This window comes from Melospiza georgiana, chromosome Z (genome assembly GCF_028018845.1).
Source record: "Melospiza georgiana isolate bMelGeo1 chromosome Z, bMelGeo1.pri, whole genome shotgun sequence".
NCBI lineage: Eukaryota > Metazoa > Chordata > Aves > Passeriformes > Passerellidae > Melospiza > Melospiza georgiana.
This window is the reverse complement of record NC_080465.1, coordinates 73,017,946-73,030,835: the sequence shown is the minus strand read 5'-3', so window position 1 is coordinate 73,030,835 and position 12,890 is coordinate 73,017,946. Positions and strand designations below refer to the sequence as shown.

At 56.3% G+C, this 12,890-nt stretch overlaps 1 protein-coding gene across 1 annotated transcript in view; it reads left to right on the top strand.

Annotated features, from left to right (window-relative positions):
• Positions 1-12,890, top strand: part of TLN1 (talin 1) — a 34,855-nt gene extending 21,965 nt beyond the window's left edge. The window contains exons 35-57 of the mRNA XM_058043554.1: positions 123-284; positions 372-512; positions 743-924; positions 1,279-1,411; positions 1,532-1,633; positions 1,724-1,894; positions 2,059-2,208; positions 2,337-2,438; positions 2,542-2,661; positions 2,955-3,101; positions 3,775-3,941; positions 4,183-4,366; positions 4,606-4,731; positions 5,020-5,136; positions 5,216-5,401; positions 5,499-5,606; positions 8,547-8,652; positions 8,794-8,918; positions 9,212-9,337; positions 9,471-9,533; positions 9,763-9,945; positions 10,608-10,733; positions 11,676-12,890. Coding sequence (XP_057899537.1) covers positions 123-284; positions 372-512; positions 743-924; positions 1,279-1,411; positions 1,532-1,633; positions 1,724-1,894; positions 2,059-2,208; positions 2,337-2,438; positions 2,542-2,661; positions 2,955-3,101; positions 3,775-3,941; positions 4,183-4,366; positions 4,606-4,731; positions 5,020-5,136; positions 5,216-5,401; positions 5,499-5,606; positions 8,547-8,652; positions 8,794-8,918; positions 9,212-9,337; positions 9,471-9,533; positions 9,763-9,945; positions 10,608-10,733; positions 11,676-11,807 — 3,159 coding nt within the window. The 3' untranslated portion in view covers positions 11,808-12,890. The remainder of the gene's footprint in view (positions 1-122; positions 285-371; positions 513-742; positions 925-1,278; positions 1,412-1,531; positions 1,634-1,723; positions 1,895-2,058; positions 2,209-2,336; positions 2,439-2,541; positions 2,662-2,954; positions 3,102-3,774; positions 3,942-4,182; positions 4,367-4,605; positions 4,732-5,019; positions 5,137-5,215; positions 5,402-5,498; positions 5,607-8,546; positions 8,653-8,793; positions 8,919-9,211; positions 9,338-9,470; positions 9,534-9,762; positions 9,946-10,607; positions 10,734-11,675) is intronic.

Genomic DNA, 12,890 nt, shown 5'->3' with positions numbered 1-12,890 from the left:
TGATCCTTCTTTGGGGCCCAAAAGGGATGCCTGTCGTCACTGGTGCCCTTCACAGGGTGGGTGAGAAGGGAGAGCTGTAGGAATAGCGGGTGAGTCCTGCCTTACTCTGCTTCCCCCTGCAGGTGCTGTCAGCAGCCACCATTGTGGCAAAGCACACCTCAGCCCTGTGCAACACGTGCCGTCTGGCGTCCTCCCGCACTGCCAATCCTGTGGCCAAGCGCCAGTTCGTCCAGTCGGCCAAGGAGGTGGCCAACAGCACTGCCAACCTGGTGAAGACCATCAAGGTGCAGAGTCCCTTCTGAGGCAGTGTGCTGGTGATGGGATTTGGGGTGCAGAGGGGTTGGATAACTGCTCTGGTCTCTCCACACCAGGCCCTGGATGGCGAGTTCAACGAAGAGAATCGGGAGCGGTGCCGTGCTGCCACCGCCCCTCTCATAGAGGCTGTGGATAACCTGACAGCCTTCGCTTCCAACCCAGAGTTTGCCACCGTTCCTGCTCAGATCAGCCCAGAGGTGCGATGCTGCTGGGACAGGGAGGATGGAGCCTGGCTGTGACAGGCTCTGCTCTGGGATGGAGCGAAGCTGTGCCTTCCCTGAGGTTGGGGGCCCTGCACTGAGGGGGTGTGATGGGGAGGTGGCAGCAAGCCTTGGGCTTCAAGGGGCTGCTCCAGGGTAAGGATCATGGGAGAGGGAGCAACTTCCCATGCACACTCCCTTGCCTCACCTGTTGTCTCCCTGTGCAGGGGCGCAGAGCCATGGAGCCCATTGTCATTTCAGCCAAGACCATGCTGGAGAGCTCTGCTGGCCTCATCCAGACTGCCCGCTCTCTGGCTGTCAACCCCAAGGACCCACCGCAGTGGTCAGTGCTCGCTGGCCACTCGCGCACAGTCTCAGACTCCATCAAGAAGCTGATCACCAACATGAGGTGAGCAGAGTCCTGCTGTGGCTGTGGCTGTGGCTCTGTCCCTGCTGGCACATACCCCTGCCCTGAGCAAGCATTCCTGGGGATGTTCTGGCTCATGATCTCCTTGGACATAGCTGGTGCAGGCAGGCAAGGGACAGGATGGAAGACACTGTCCCTTTTGTCCTTCCTGGAAGCTGCTCCTCCAGTTCTCACAAGGGTTGATGGGAACACACATTGATGTGCCCAGGCTCTATCACACTGAGTTGCCCCAAAGCCTGGGAGAGGGGTCTTGCCCCTCACCAGCACCAGCCAAGGCTGGGGGTAAAAGGGTGGTGCAGCAGCTGCCAGTGCTTGGCTGATTCATCTGTCACTCAGGGACAAGGCTCCAGGACAGCGGGAGTGTGATGAGGCCATTGAGGTCCTGAACAGATGCCTGCGGGAGGTGGACCAGGCATCTCTTGCTGCCATCAGCCAGCAGCTGGCCCCCCGACAAGATATCTCCCAGGAGGTGGGTCAGGGATATGCTGTGGGCAAGCCTAAGGCACTGGGCACCCTTCCCTGGGCTCTGAGCATCATGAAGGGACCCCAGCCCTGCTGCAGCCTCATGCAACACCCTCTCTTTGCACAGGCATTGCACAATCAGATGATCACAGCTGTCCAGGAGATCAGCAACCTGATCGAGCCTGTGGCTGCTGCGGCGCGGGCTGAGGCCTCGCAGCTGGGGCACAAGGTAATGGGGGTGTGGCACTTCGTGCCTGGGGAGGAGAGGTACAATGCAGCTGGGCTGGAAGCTGCTGGTGCTGACACTGCTCTTCCCTAGGTGTCCCAGATGGCTCAGTATTTCGAGCCACTCATTATGGCAGCTGTTGGCGCTGCCTCCAAAACACCCAACCACCAGCAGCAGATGAACCTCCTGGACCAGACCAAAACACTGGCTGAATCCGCCTTGCAGATGCTGTACACAGCCAAGGAGGCTGGTGGGAACCCCAAGGTGAGCAGGAGGGGCACATGTCAGTGGCGTGCCTTCCTTTGCATGTGGGTGCTGCATGGTGTACACACGTGTGGCAGACATGGAAAACCCAGAGTCAGTGTGCAGCATGCCTGTTGGGAGGGGAGCCACTGCCTGTCTTCCCTCACTCTGGCTTCTCCTTGCAGCAAGCTGCCCACACCCAGGAAGCTCTGGAAGAGGCTGTGCAAATGATGAAGGAAGCTGTGGAGGACCTGACCACCACCCTGAATGAGGCAGCCAGTGCTGCCGGTGTCGTGGGAGGCATGGTGGACTCCATCACCCAAGCCATCAACCAGGTGAGGGGAGCAAGGAGAGGACCTGGACAGAGCTGGATGTGGGAGAGGGGGAGAGTCAGGGTCAAACCCTGCAAGCTAAAGACCTTGTGGGTCAGAGCTGAAGTCAATCTCCTGGTGGTCTCTTGCAGCTGGACGAGGGGCCCATGGGTGAGCCAGAAGGTACCTTTGTGGATTACCAGACCACGATGGTGAAGACAGCCAAGGCTATTGCAGTGACTGTGCAGGAAATGGTGGGTGCAAGCAAGCCTGTCACTCTAGAATGCACTGCCTGCCACTGAGTCAGGCTACTGCCCTCCTCACCCTGTCCAACTCCTGCTCTTCTTCCATCAACAGGTCACCAAATCCACCACCAACCCAGATGAGCTGGGCATACTGGCCAACCAACTCACCCATGACTATGGGCAGCTGGCACAAGAGGCCAAGCCGGCTGCCCTCACTGCCGAGAATGAGGAGGTGCGAGCCCGGGGGAAGTGCTGGAGTGTGATGTGGGGCAGAGCAGGGGCTGTTGGGGCATGAGAACAGAGGACAGAGACATTTGAACCTCCCATTGGAGCTGGAGACAGGCAGCTTTCACACCTCCCCTGAAACATGACATAGAAACAAGGAGCAAAGCTGTGTTTCCTTTTTCCTTCCCCTGAGTGGGAGGATTGGGAAAGAGGAGCTGGGTGGCGGGTGTTTCCCAGCGGGTGTCACAGATGCAGGGCTTAGTTCCCTGCTAACTCTGTCACACACACATTCCTCTGCAGATCGGCTCCCACATCAAGCGCCGGGTGCAGGAGCTGGGTCATGGCTGTGCTGCCCTGGTCACCAAGGCTGGAGCCCTGCAGTGCAGCCCCAGCGATGCCTACACCAAGAAGGAGCTGATAGAGAGTGCACGCAAGGTTTCTGAGAAGGTAGGTGTTGAGAGGTCAGTGGTGAGGTGGGAAGGATACTGGATTCAGCCATGTGCCCTTGGAGCCACCACTCCAAGGGTGGTTTCTTGGTCCTTTTGGAATCTGTTGGCCACACTCCCCCTGCCCAGCTGATGGGGTGGAGGATGGATCCCCCTCTGCAGACACTATAACAGCAGCTGGTGGGTGAGTGTGATGCCCAGGTGCTGCAGCCTGCCTGGGAACACTGACCTACACACTGGTGACAGGCCAGGGCTCTCCAGATCAGTTCTCCCCTTCACCTTTTGCTGGCATGCTGTCCATCAAGCCAATCTAAAGAGCACACTTCTGATGAACAGATGAAAAAATGTGGCTTAAAAAGTCTAGTTGATATGGGTAGAGCAGCAGTGCTTGTCAGCAAAAACACAACAGTAAACACTTGTCAGTTGTGCCTGGCATCTGCAGCTCTTACTAATTTGAAAACTAGCTGAGTCCAGCATCTCTTAGACCACCAAACATGATAGTTGCAAGGTAAAAATAAATAACTGTAAGCTAAGAAGGGGTGTGCAGACCAAAATATTCCCAGTTCCTGTCCTTGGTATGAAGCAGCGCCACCCTTGGGGGTGTTGGAGGTGTGTGCAGTGAGGGTTCCCTGAGCCTGTGCTGCTCCCCCAGTCACTTTACTCATACCCCACAGGTGTCTCATGTGCTGGCAGCTCTTCAGGCTGGGAACCGTGGGACACAAGCCTGCATCACAGCAGCCAGCGCTGTCTCTGGCATCATTGCTGACCTTGACACCACCATCATGTTTGCTACAGCAGGAACCCTCAATCGGGAGAACTCTGAGACCTTTGCTGACCACAGGTACCCAGGCACCCTGTCCAGCCACTGCTCAGCCAGAGACAGGGGTTTCAAGCTGTGTCCCATGGTCTTTCGGAGCTGTAGACCAGCCCCGAGGAGAGCTTCAAGCTCAGGTCGTGCTGGCTCAATTTCCCAGAACTCCATCTTGTACATGGGAAAATCAGGATCCACAGTCTCTCTGTACCCCAAGGACTATGTGTGCAGTAGAGAGCTGTGTCCTTCCTGACACACTTTTTCTCTCCAGGGAGGGCATCTTGAAGACAGCCAAGGCACTGGTGGAGGACACCAAGGTGTTGGTGCAGAATGCCACAGCCAGCCAGGAGAAGCTAGCCCAGGCTGCCCAGTCCTCTGTGTCCACCATCACCCGCCTGGCAGAGGTGGTGAAGCTGGGTGCTGCCAGCCTGGGATCTGAAGACCCCGAAACCCAGGTGTGATGGGGTGTGTGGGCTGAGTGGAGGCTGCCGGTAGCTTGCTTGGAGGGGTTGAGGGATGCAGATGTCGTGTGGTGCTCAGGCTGGATCCCAAGAGTTGGGTAGAGAGGGGGCTGGGCTTTGGCTGGTGCTAGCTGAGCTGGACTCCCTGTGTGCCCTCTAGTGCCCAAATTTTCACTGCTGAGCCACCAAGAGTGACTTTAGTTCAGCCATTCTTCTGATCTGGCTCTCCCCAGGTGGTCCTGATCAATGCTGTGAAGGATGTGGCCAAGGCACTTGGAGACCTGATTGGTGCCACCAAAGCAGCTGCTGGCAAAGCTGGAGATGACCCTGCTGTCTACCAGCTGAAGAATTCTGCCAAGGTCTGTGCTGGTTGTGATGGGAAGAAGGGGAGAAGGCAGTGGGGCTGGAGAAGGGTTTTCTTCTGTTCTGCCTGTGTGGGCATAGGAACACACCTGGGGTGCAGTCCGGACAAAAGAGTAGAAAGGGACACATAAAAGGTGGAGCACAGCTTGTAGAGGAGCAGTTGAGGCAGTTTGAGTGGAGTATGGGGATGGGGCAGTTTGGGACCAATCCAAAGGGGAAGGACAGGTGCTGGCACCAGGCCAGAGCTTGTTTGGAGATTCACCTGGCTCTCTCTCTTCCCATAGGTGATGGTGACAAACGTCACTTCCTTGCTGAAGACAGTGAAGGCTGTGGAGGACGAGGCCACGAAGGGCACACGGGCACTGGAGGCCACCATCGAGCACATTCGCCAGGAGCTGGCGGTGCGTACGGCCGCGGGGCTGTGGCTGCCGTGCTGCTCGCCTCTCGCCCTGCGCCTCACCGCTGCCTCTCGCCCCACAGGTCTTCTCCTCCCCGGTGCCTCCTGCCAAGGTCTCCACCCCGGAGGACTTCATCCGCATGACCAAAGGCATCACGATGGCCACGGCCAAAGCGGTGGCCGCTGGCAACTCGTGCCGGCAGGAGGATGTCATCGCCACGGCCAACCTGAGCCGCCGGGCCATCGCAGACATGCTGCGCTCCTGCAAGGTGGGGCGGGCAGTGGGGGTGGATCTCTAGCACGGATTTGTGGGTGGAGGGGATGGTGCTGGATGTGAATAGGGGTTTCCCTGTGTCCGGGTTGCAGGAGGCAGCCTACCACCCAGAGGTGAGCGGGGACGTGCGGCAACGGGCGCTGCGCTTTGGCAAGGAGTGTGCTGATGGCTACCTGGAGCTGCTGGAGCATGTGCTGGTGGTGAGTGTTCCCACTCCAGTTCCCAGGGTGGGCAGAGGCTGACCGTGGATTGCCTGGGTGTTCCCTAGATCCCCAAGGTCCTCTGGGCTCTTCACCTCTTCCCACTTAGCCCTTTGCACAGCCCACGTTGCTGCCTGTGCTGGCACAGCATGTGTCCTTGCCCCTGCCATGGAAGCAGATGTCAGAGAGCTCAACAGGCTCTAAGAAAGGTATTTTGCTAACAACAGATGGAGATTAACTGACTACAAACAGATGGAGGCTGGAAATCAATAATATGGTAGCATAATCTTGTAAAATACAGCTTCCAGTAAATGTGATAGGAATAATGGACCTAAGGCAGTGGGAAAACAGTGTCATGCCCACAGCACTATGTGTGGGAGATGAACAGTGCCTGCCATAGCAAAGATAATGACTGGAAGCGCCCACTGCACCCTTTTGATCCAGTCTCCCTCTGCCTGAGTCCTCCCAAGGACTTCAGCTGCAACATTAGTTTACAAGAAGTAAATTAAGCCTCTAGCGTGGTAGGAAAGATCCAGTGAAGTCTTTCCAACAGCTTGCATTCTTGGCAAGACCGCAGAAGTGGAGTCAGGGGCACTGTGGGGATGTGCACACTCAACCCCTGGTGCTGTGAGATCTCTCAACAAGACAGAGACTGACAGTGATTCAGCTCTGTGTCAAGGTTGCACTAAGCTGGTTAGTGAGAGTCTGCTGTCTGGGATCACCAGCTACGAAGTGGTGGAACCCAAACTGTGGTTTCCTGCAGGGAAATCCCCCTTAGGCAGAGAGTAACCAGCACTGGCAGCAGCAGGGGGAGGTGGGCAGGAATCAATGGCTAGAAATAAAAGCTGCGTAGAGGAGAAGTCAAAGGGTGGTTTTATTCAAGGGAGGCAACCACTGGGGTACAGTTCCAAGGGGAGCAGTGAGTTTTCCATCCTCTGCATCTAGATCAAATGTCTGCCTGGAAGATGCTTCAGGCACACATGAATCATGGCAGCCAAGGCTGGAGTGCTGAGTAGAAATTCTCTGGCTGACCTGTTGTTAACAGATGATTAGGCTAATGACTTAGTGTGGCAGTGCCCGAGGTCAGCCTACTTGCAGGAACACGCCATTCCCCTGTATTTTGGGTGTTACCATCCTGCTGCTGTGCAATGTTTTGACTATCATACATTGGAACATCCTTAAAAATGTTCACTGGAGGTGCCTCTTACTAAGCTTGTAGCCTCCGGGGTGCCTTCAGCTCCAGACAGAGATAATTTAGCAGTTTTGAACATGTTGTCATAGCAGACAGCAGACTTAATAATAAGGCATTTATACTAGATGTGCTCATGAGGGCAAACCAGCCATCACTATGTGCCATCAGCTTGAGTACTCTGAGCCTCACGCTGCTCTGGTCTCTCTGCTGGGATGGCCCAACACAAGGCCAGGAAAAGGCCATGACTCACCTCAGTCTCCACAGCACTCTGGTCTGTGAAGGCAGGAGTGAAGCTCACGGGTCCTGTTTATCAAAGGACAGCAGGTTCCTGGGAAACCACAAGCAGGAAGGATCTAGGGGAATGGGAGGGGAGATGGCATATGGCAGATGGGGTGCTGCCTCATTCCCCAGCAGCAGCAAGGTCATTGCTGTACACTTTGTCCCCAAGGGACAAAGGGAACCAGTGCCTTCTGCAGAGCATGAACAAGTATGGTTAGGGTTCAAGAATAAGCGTTATTTGTCTCAGGCTGGAAAGCATGGCTCCCGGCAGAGGAGTGGGAAAGCCTGCATATTTCACTGGGGAGGGGTAGGAATTTGAGCCTCCATGGGGACTTGGTATTTGGTAACAATAGGTCTCTCCCTCCAAAAGCAGAGAGATTCTGTGGCTCAAAACTGCAGTGAAACAATTCAGGGTGGGGAGAACTAAGGTGCAAAGGGTTTGAGGAAGAGAGTGGATACATGGCTACTCTTGAGTGTAGGTGGCTCCTCTGGCTGTGGGAGCCTCATCCAGGTGCCCTGTCTTGCCTGACCCTGCAAGGCTGAAGTAAGAGCTTATACTGGCAGCACAGTTCCCCAGGATCTCTGATCCTTTGTTCCCACTGCTCCTCTTGACTGCCCTTCACCCCTCATCAAAAAGCACCCACCTTCCCATCCCCTCCCCTATCTCCCCTCCTTCTGGCTGGGGCGTTCACTGCTTTCTTTTCTCTCTTCTCCCTCCTCTCTGTCAGCCGGTGAGTAAGGCAACACTGGGGTGCCTGCTGGTGTCTAACCTCAGCATGAGCCTTGCTCATGGCGTGTCTGTGTGCCCAGCCCAGTGCTGGGGTGGGACTTGCGTGTGTCCACAGGGACCCTGGGGCCCTTGTGTTTGTGTTTGTGTACTCACCCCTGCTCTAGCTGATGGGCAGCTGCTGCCTGTCTGGTGCAAGTTGGGCCAGCAATGAGCTCTGCTTGTGCATACAGACCCTGTGTGCGGGCACACGTGTGCTGTGGTGTGTGCATGTGTCCCTCCAACCCAGGGGAGGACCCTTAGGGTACTGCCTGCCACCTCATCCTGATGGGCCAGCCCTCCTTGGCTGGGATGTCACTCCAGGGTTTGCCCCTTTGCCCAGCTTGTGTTTGCAAACAAACCTCCAAAATGGGGACAGGAGATATGGAGCTTGAAATGATTTGCAGGGGAGAAATCTTGGTGTGGGTAGCTGCTGAGAGCAGAAAGGCTTGTGCTGAGGGTCTTGTGTCTGTAAGATGTCCCAGAAGCTGTGAATGCAGGAGGGCCCTGGGGAAGCTCATCCTATCCTGGGGCACAAAGAGAATAGCCAGACTCACTTGAGAAAGCATCTCAGACAGTGCCTGACGTGTACACATGTGGGAGGGGGCTGGGGGATCCCACCCTACTTCCCTGGGGAGTGCACCCCAAACAGACCCATGAAGTTCCCCTTTTCCAGGTGCTAACATCTGCTCCTTCTCCGCAGATCCTGCAGAAGCCAACCCACGAGCTGAAGCAGCAGCTGGCAGCCTTCTCCAAGCGCGTGGCCAGCTCTGTCACTGAGCTCATCCAGGCAGCCGAGGCCATGAAAGGTAAGGAAAGATCCTGCTCAGAGGGGCATAAACAAGGGCTGGGATTAGGGTGGAGGGCTCAGCAGCTGCTGGAGGAGGCAGGGAAGCTCAGAAATGAGACTGCGTGGAGGTGTAACCTGCCTGGCTTCCCGGTGTTCCTAGGGACGGAGTGGGTTGACCCAGAAGACCCCACTGTCATCGCTGAGAATGAGCTGCTGGGGGCAGCAGCTGCCATTGAGGCTGCAGCCAAGAAGCTGGAGCAGCTGAAACCAAGAGCCAAGCCCAAGGTAGCAGTGCTGAGCCTTGTCTGACCTTTGTGCTCAGCTTGGGGTGGGCTGGGGCTCCCCTGTCTGTGCTTTAGGTTTGAAGGCCCATCTGACAGCTGGTCCCTCTTCCTGTACTCCTGCTACCTCCCACATCCCCGGCTGAACTTTCCTTGGGTAGCCCATGTCCCGCTGCACCCCATAGCCCTTAATCCAGCTTTATATGTTTGCCCTCAGCCGCCTGCAGCCATCCTCCTGTTCTGCTCCATCTGTCCCAGCACTCCTGCTTGGGACTCATACTCTGCTTTTGCCCACAGCAAGCAGACGAGAGCCTGAACTTTGAGGAGCAGATCCTGGAAGCTGCCAAATCCATTGCTGCAGCCACGAGTGCCCTGGTGAAGGCAGCCTCAGCAGCCCAGCGGGAATTAGTGGCCCAAGGAAAAGTAAGGCCATAAGAGGGGAAGAAGAAAATGCAGAGAAGGGTTCTCCCTTCTTCTGGAGCTGCTTGTAACTCTCATGCCTGTGACAAGAGGTGTGCAGGGTGGTGACCCTTACTCCTCTCCTCCTTCTTCATAGGTGGGTGCTATCCCAGCCAACGCAGTGGATGATGGACAGTGGTCCCAGGGTCTCATTTCAGCCGTGAGTATCAAGGTCATGCTGAGGGGTTCAGGGGAAACTTCCTCTTGACTCCTGTTGCAAACACAAGGATGCTCTGCTCTTTTGCTTGTCCTCAGTGGAAGAAGCAGCCATGTTTCTTCCTCCCTCTCCCACATGCTGTGGAAGCTGGTTCTTTCCATCCCATGCCCCACCACCTCCCTGGAGCCGATCAGGGCTCCTGTACCTCCCCTGACAGCCTCTCTTGCCACAGGCACGCATGGTGGCTGCTGCCACCAACAACCTGTGCGAAGCCGCCAACGCCGCAGTGCAGGGCCATGCCAGTGAGGAGAAGCTCATCTCTTCCGCCAAGCAGGTGGCTGCTTCCACAGCCCAGCTCCTGGTGGCCTGCAAGGTGAAGGCTGACCACGATTCAGAGGCCATGAAGCGGCTCCAGGTGAGTCCTAGGCTGCCTCTTCAGCCCCGGTTGTTTGAAGGGTGGCTGGGAGTGGCCTGAGGGCAGGTGGATGCTTTCCAGGGCTCTTGCTCCCTGCCTGCATGCCATCAGTGGGAAGTTCATTGGAACACAGGCTCCGGGTTGCTTGGATTTCACTGCTAGCTGTGTGCCAGGCATGTGAATGATGCTGGGCTGCTCAGCCCGGCAGCATTCAGAAACAATGACCTGGCACAGGAATATCTGAAATGGGTGCACTTCCTCACTGATATTCAAGAGGTTAATGTGTGGAGGGCATGTTCTGTAGCACCGTTAATCCTCAGAGGCCATGGCACACAAGAGGTTAATGCCCATGTGTTGGGGGGTTAACATGGGGTCTCAGCACTGGGGCCAAGGGCTGGGCAGAGGCAGCAGGGCTGCCTCCCAGTCCCTGCCCTGCTGCTCAGAGAGGAGCCAGAGCCTGCCTGGGAGCAGAAACGCCTGAAATGGTCATGAGCGGGTGACAAGGCAGCGAGCCATGTAAAGGAATCCCTGCCTGCAGCTCCCAGCGCTCCTGGCTGCCAGTCCTGCCTGCTGCCCAGCCTGGGGCAGAAGTTCCTTCACACCCCTGGACAGCAGTCGTGGGGCTGTGACTCACACTGATGCGCTTCTCCTCCCTGCTGCAGGCCGCTGGAAATGCCGTGAAGAGGGCATCAGACAATCTGGTGAAGGCAGCACAGAAGGCAGCTGCTTTCCAGGACCACGATGAAACGGTAGTGGTGAAGGAGAAGATGGTCGGAGGAATTGCACAGGTGAGGAGTGGGGCTGCTCAGGGCAGGAGCAGCTCTAGGTGCCACCACAATTTGTGTGCCAGTCTCAGAAGCGTGTCCTACACCCACCAGTACAGGTCATGTCTTGAGAGAGCCTCACAAAAATGCTGTGAGTTCAGCCATCCCACTGTATCATTGCAATGGGCCCCTGGCCGGGTAATAATTGGCAAAGACTCCATGTATTAAAGAAGGCTGATTAATATATCTTTATTAAGAAACCCATACTTTTATACCTTAGTTCGCTACAGGTGTACTTGATTGGTCCTTTAGTCCAAACACCATCACCATTGACTAATTAAGAAACCACCCTTTGGTAAACAAATCTCCATAACACATTCCACATGTTCACAATACAAGGTGCAGCAAGAATTGTTTCTTGTTCTTTTCTCTGATCTTCTCACAGACTTTTCCCCTAACAATGGGAAAGCCTGGGAAAGTTGTGTTTTGCTCTGTGGCCAGAGAGCTGCTGCCACACCACTGAGCACCAGTTAAACAATGAGGCCTCACCTTATCCCGCCGCAAGTAGCAGTGGGTGATGGTGCATGCTCCCAGGAGTGTAAAGCCCTGGCTTCTCCTTGGTGCAGAGCCCACAGTATCCTTTGTGACACAAGGAAAAAGCAGAGCAGCGGGACAGGGTGACATCTACCTAGTGTGGGCTGTCACAGTCCCAGTGCTGGCTCCCTGCAGCTGAGACCCTTTACACACTACATAGGGCAGAGCTCAGAAGCTGTGCTGTTCTGCTTTATGTCCAGAGTACCATGCTCCCACCCCAGGGACAAACAATCCTCATGCCCAGTGAGGCAGTGGCTGTGAGGGAGGGCAGCAGCAGCCAGAGAACGCAGCTCTGGCGTTGGCACTGCTGTGGCAGAGGCTCTGGCCATCCCCATGGGAGGCAGTTGTGACCTTGGGGCTCTCTCCTGGCAGATTATCGCCGCCCAGGAGGAGATGCTGCGCAAGGAGCGGGAGCTGGAGGAGGCGCGGAAGAAGCTGGCCATGATCCGGCAGCAGCAGTACAAGTTCCTGCCCTCGGAGCTGCGGGACGAGGAGCAGAACTGAGCCGCACGCCCTCCGCTCACCGCACAGACTGCTGCCTGCCCACCTGCCTGCTCCTATTTAAGACGACCCGCCACAAGCGAAGGGCTGTCTGGGCTAGACCAGGGCTCTGCCCGCACCCAGAGCAACGGGACTAACCCAGCTGCCCCTCCAAGCCGGTGCCGCACCAGCAACTCCGCTTCGCTGCCCAGCCACCTTCCCATGCACACCCAAGGCACAATCAGAGCGCTCGGAGGGACTCGGTTGGGGTGGGAGCCGGGGCTGCACTGGCTCAGGGCTCACCCGCCAGCCCCGGGGTGCGGGCCCACAGAGCTCTCCACTGCAAGGGGATATTTACTTGTGCCTTCTTCCTTCCCTCTCGTGCCCCTTTTTTTCTCTCCTCCACGCGGGATGGGGACAGGCGGGTGGCTTCCCCTCTCCTTTGCCATAGCATGCAGGGAGCAGCCACCCCTCGCTGAGCTCTCGCGTGGAGCTGCCTTTCACCTCCAATGCCTTATTGCTGGCTGAATCTTCCTCTGCAGGTACTCTGGAAGACCCTGCGTCCACCCCATGAGTATCTTTTTCAGCCGAGGCCCCTCTGGGGCAGCAGGGCTGTAAGCCACAGTGCCTCCACTCAGGATGGGGGATGATGTGATGATTTCCCTCCCAGAGCTGTGTTTTGCCTTCCTGCAGGGCTTCCCCCCGACTGCGGCCCCAGCCAGCTCTGCCTTCCTCCTTCTTCCCAAGTGCCTGCATTGTTTTCCAAGATTTGCAGTATTTTTGTAACTTTTCCATTTCTCTAGTATTGAGCCTGCAGCTTCCAAAGTTCATTTATTTCCCTGCCTGCTCATGCCCTGCACACTAACACCCAGCTCTTGCCGGGGTCCCGTAGCCCAGCATCCCACCCCTCCTCGGCTCCAGGACCCCTGTCCCTTCCCCTTTGCACTTGCTGAGGCTTCTCTCACCATTTTGATACTTTTAAGCATCCCATATTAAAGATTGAAGGAAACCAGCTCACTCCCACCCCGGGGTGGGGTGGGGGATGCCAGTGTCTCCTCAGAAAGACACATTCATCAATAAAATCTGGTTTTCCTGCTTTCTTGCCAA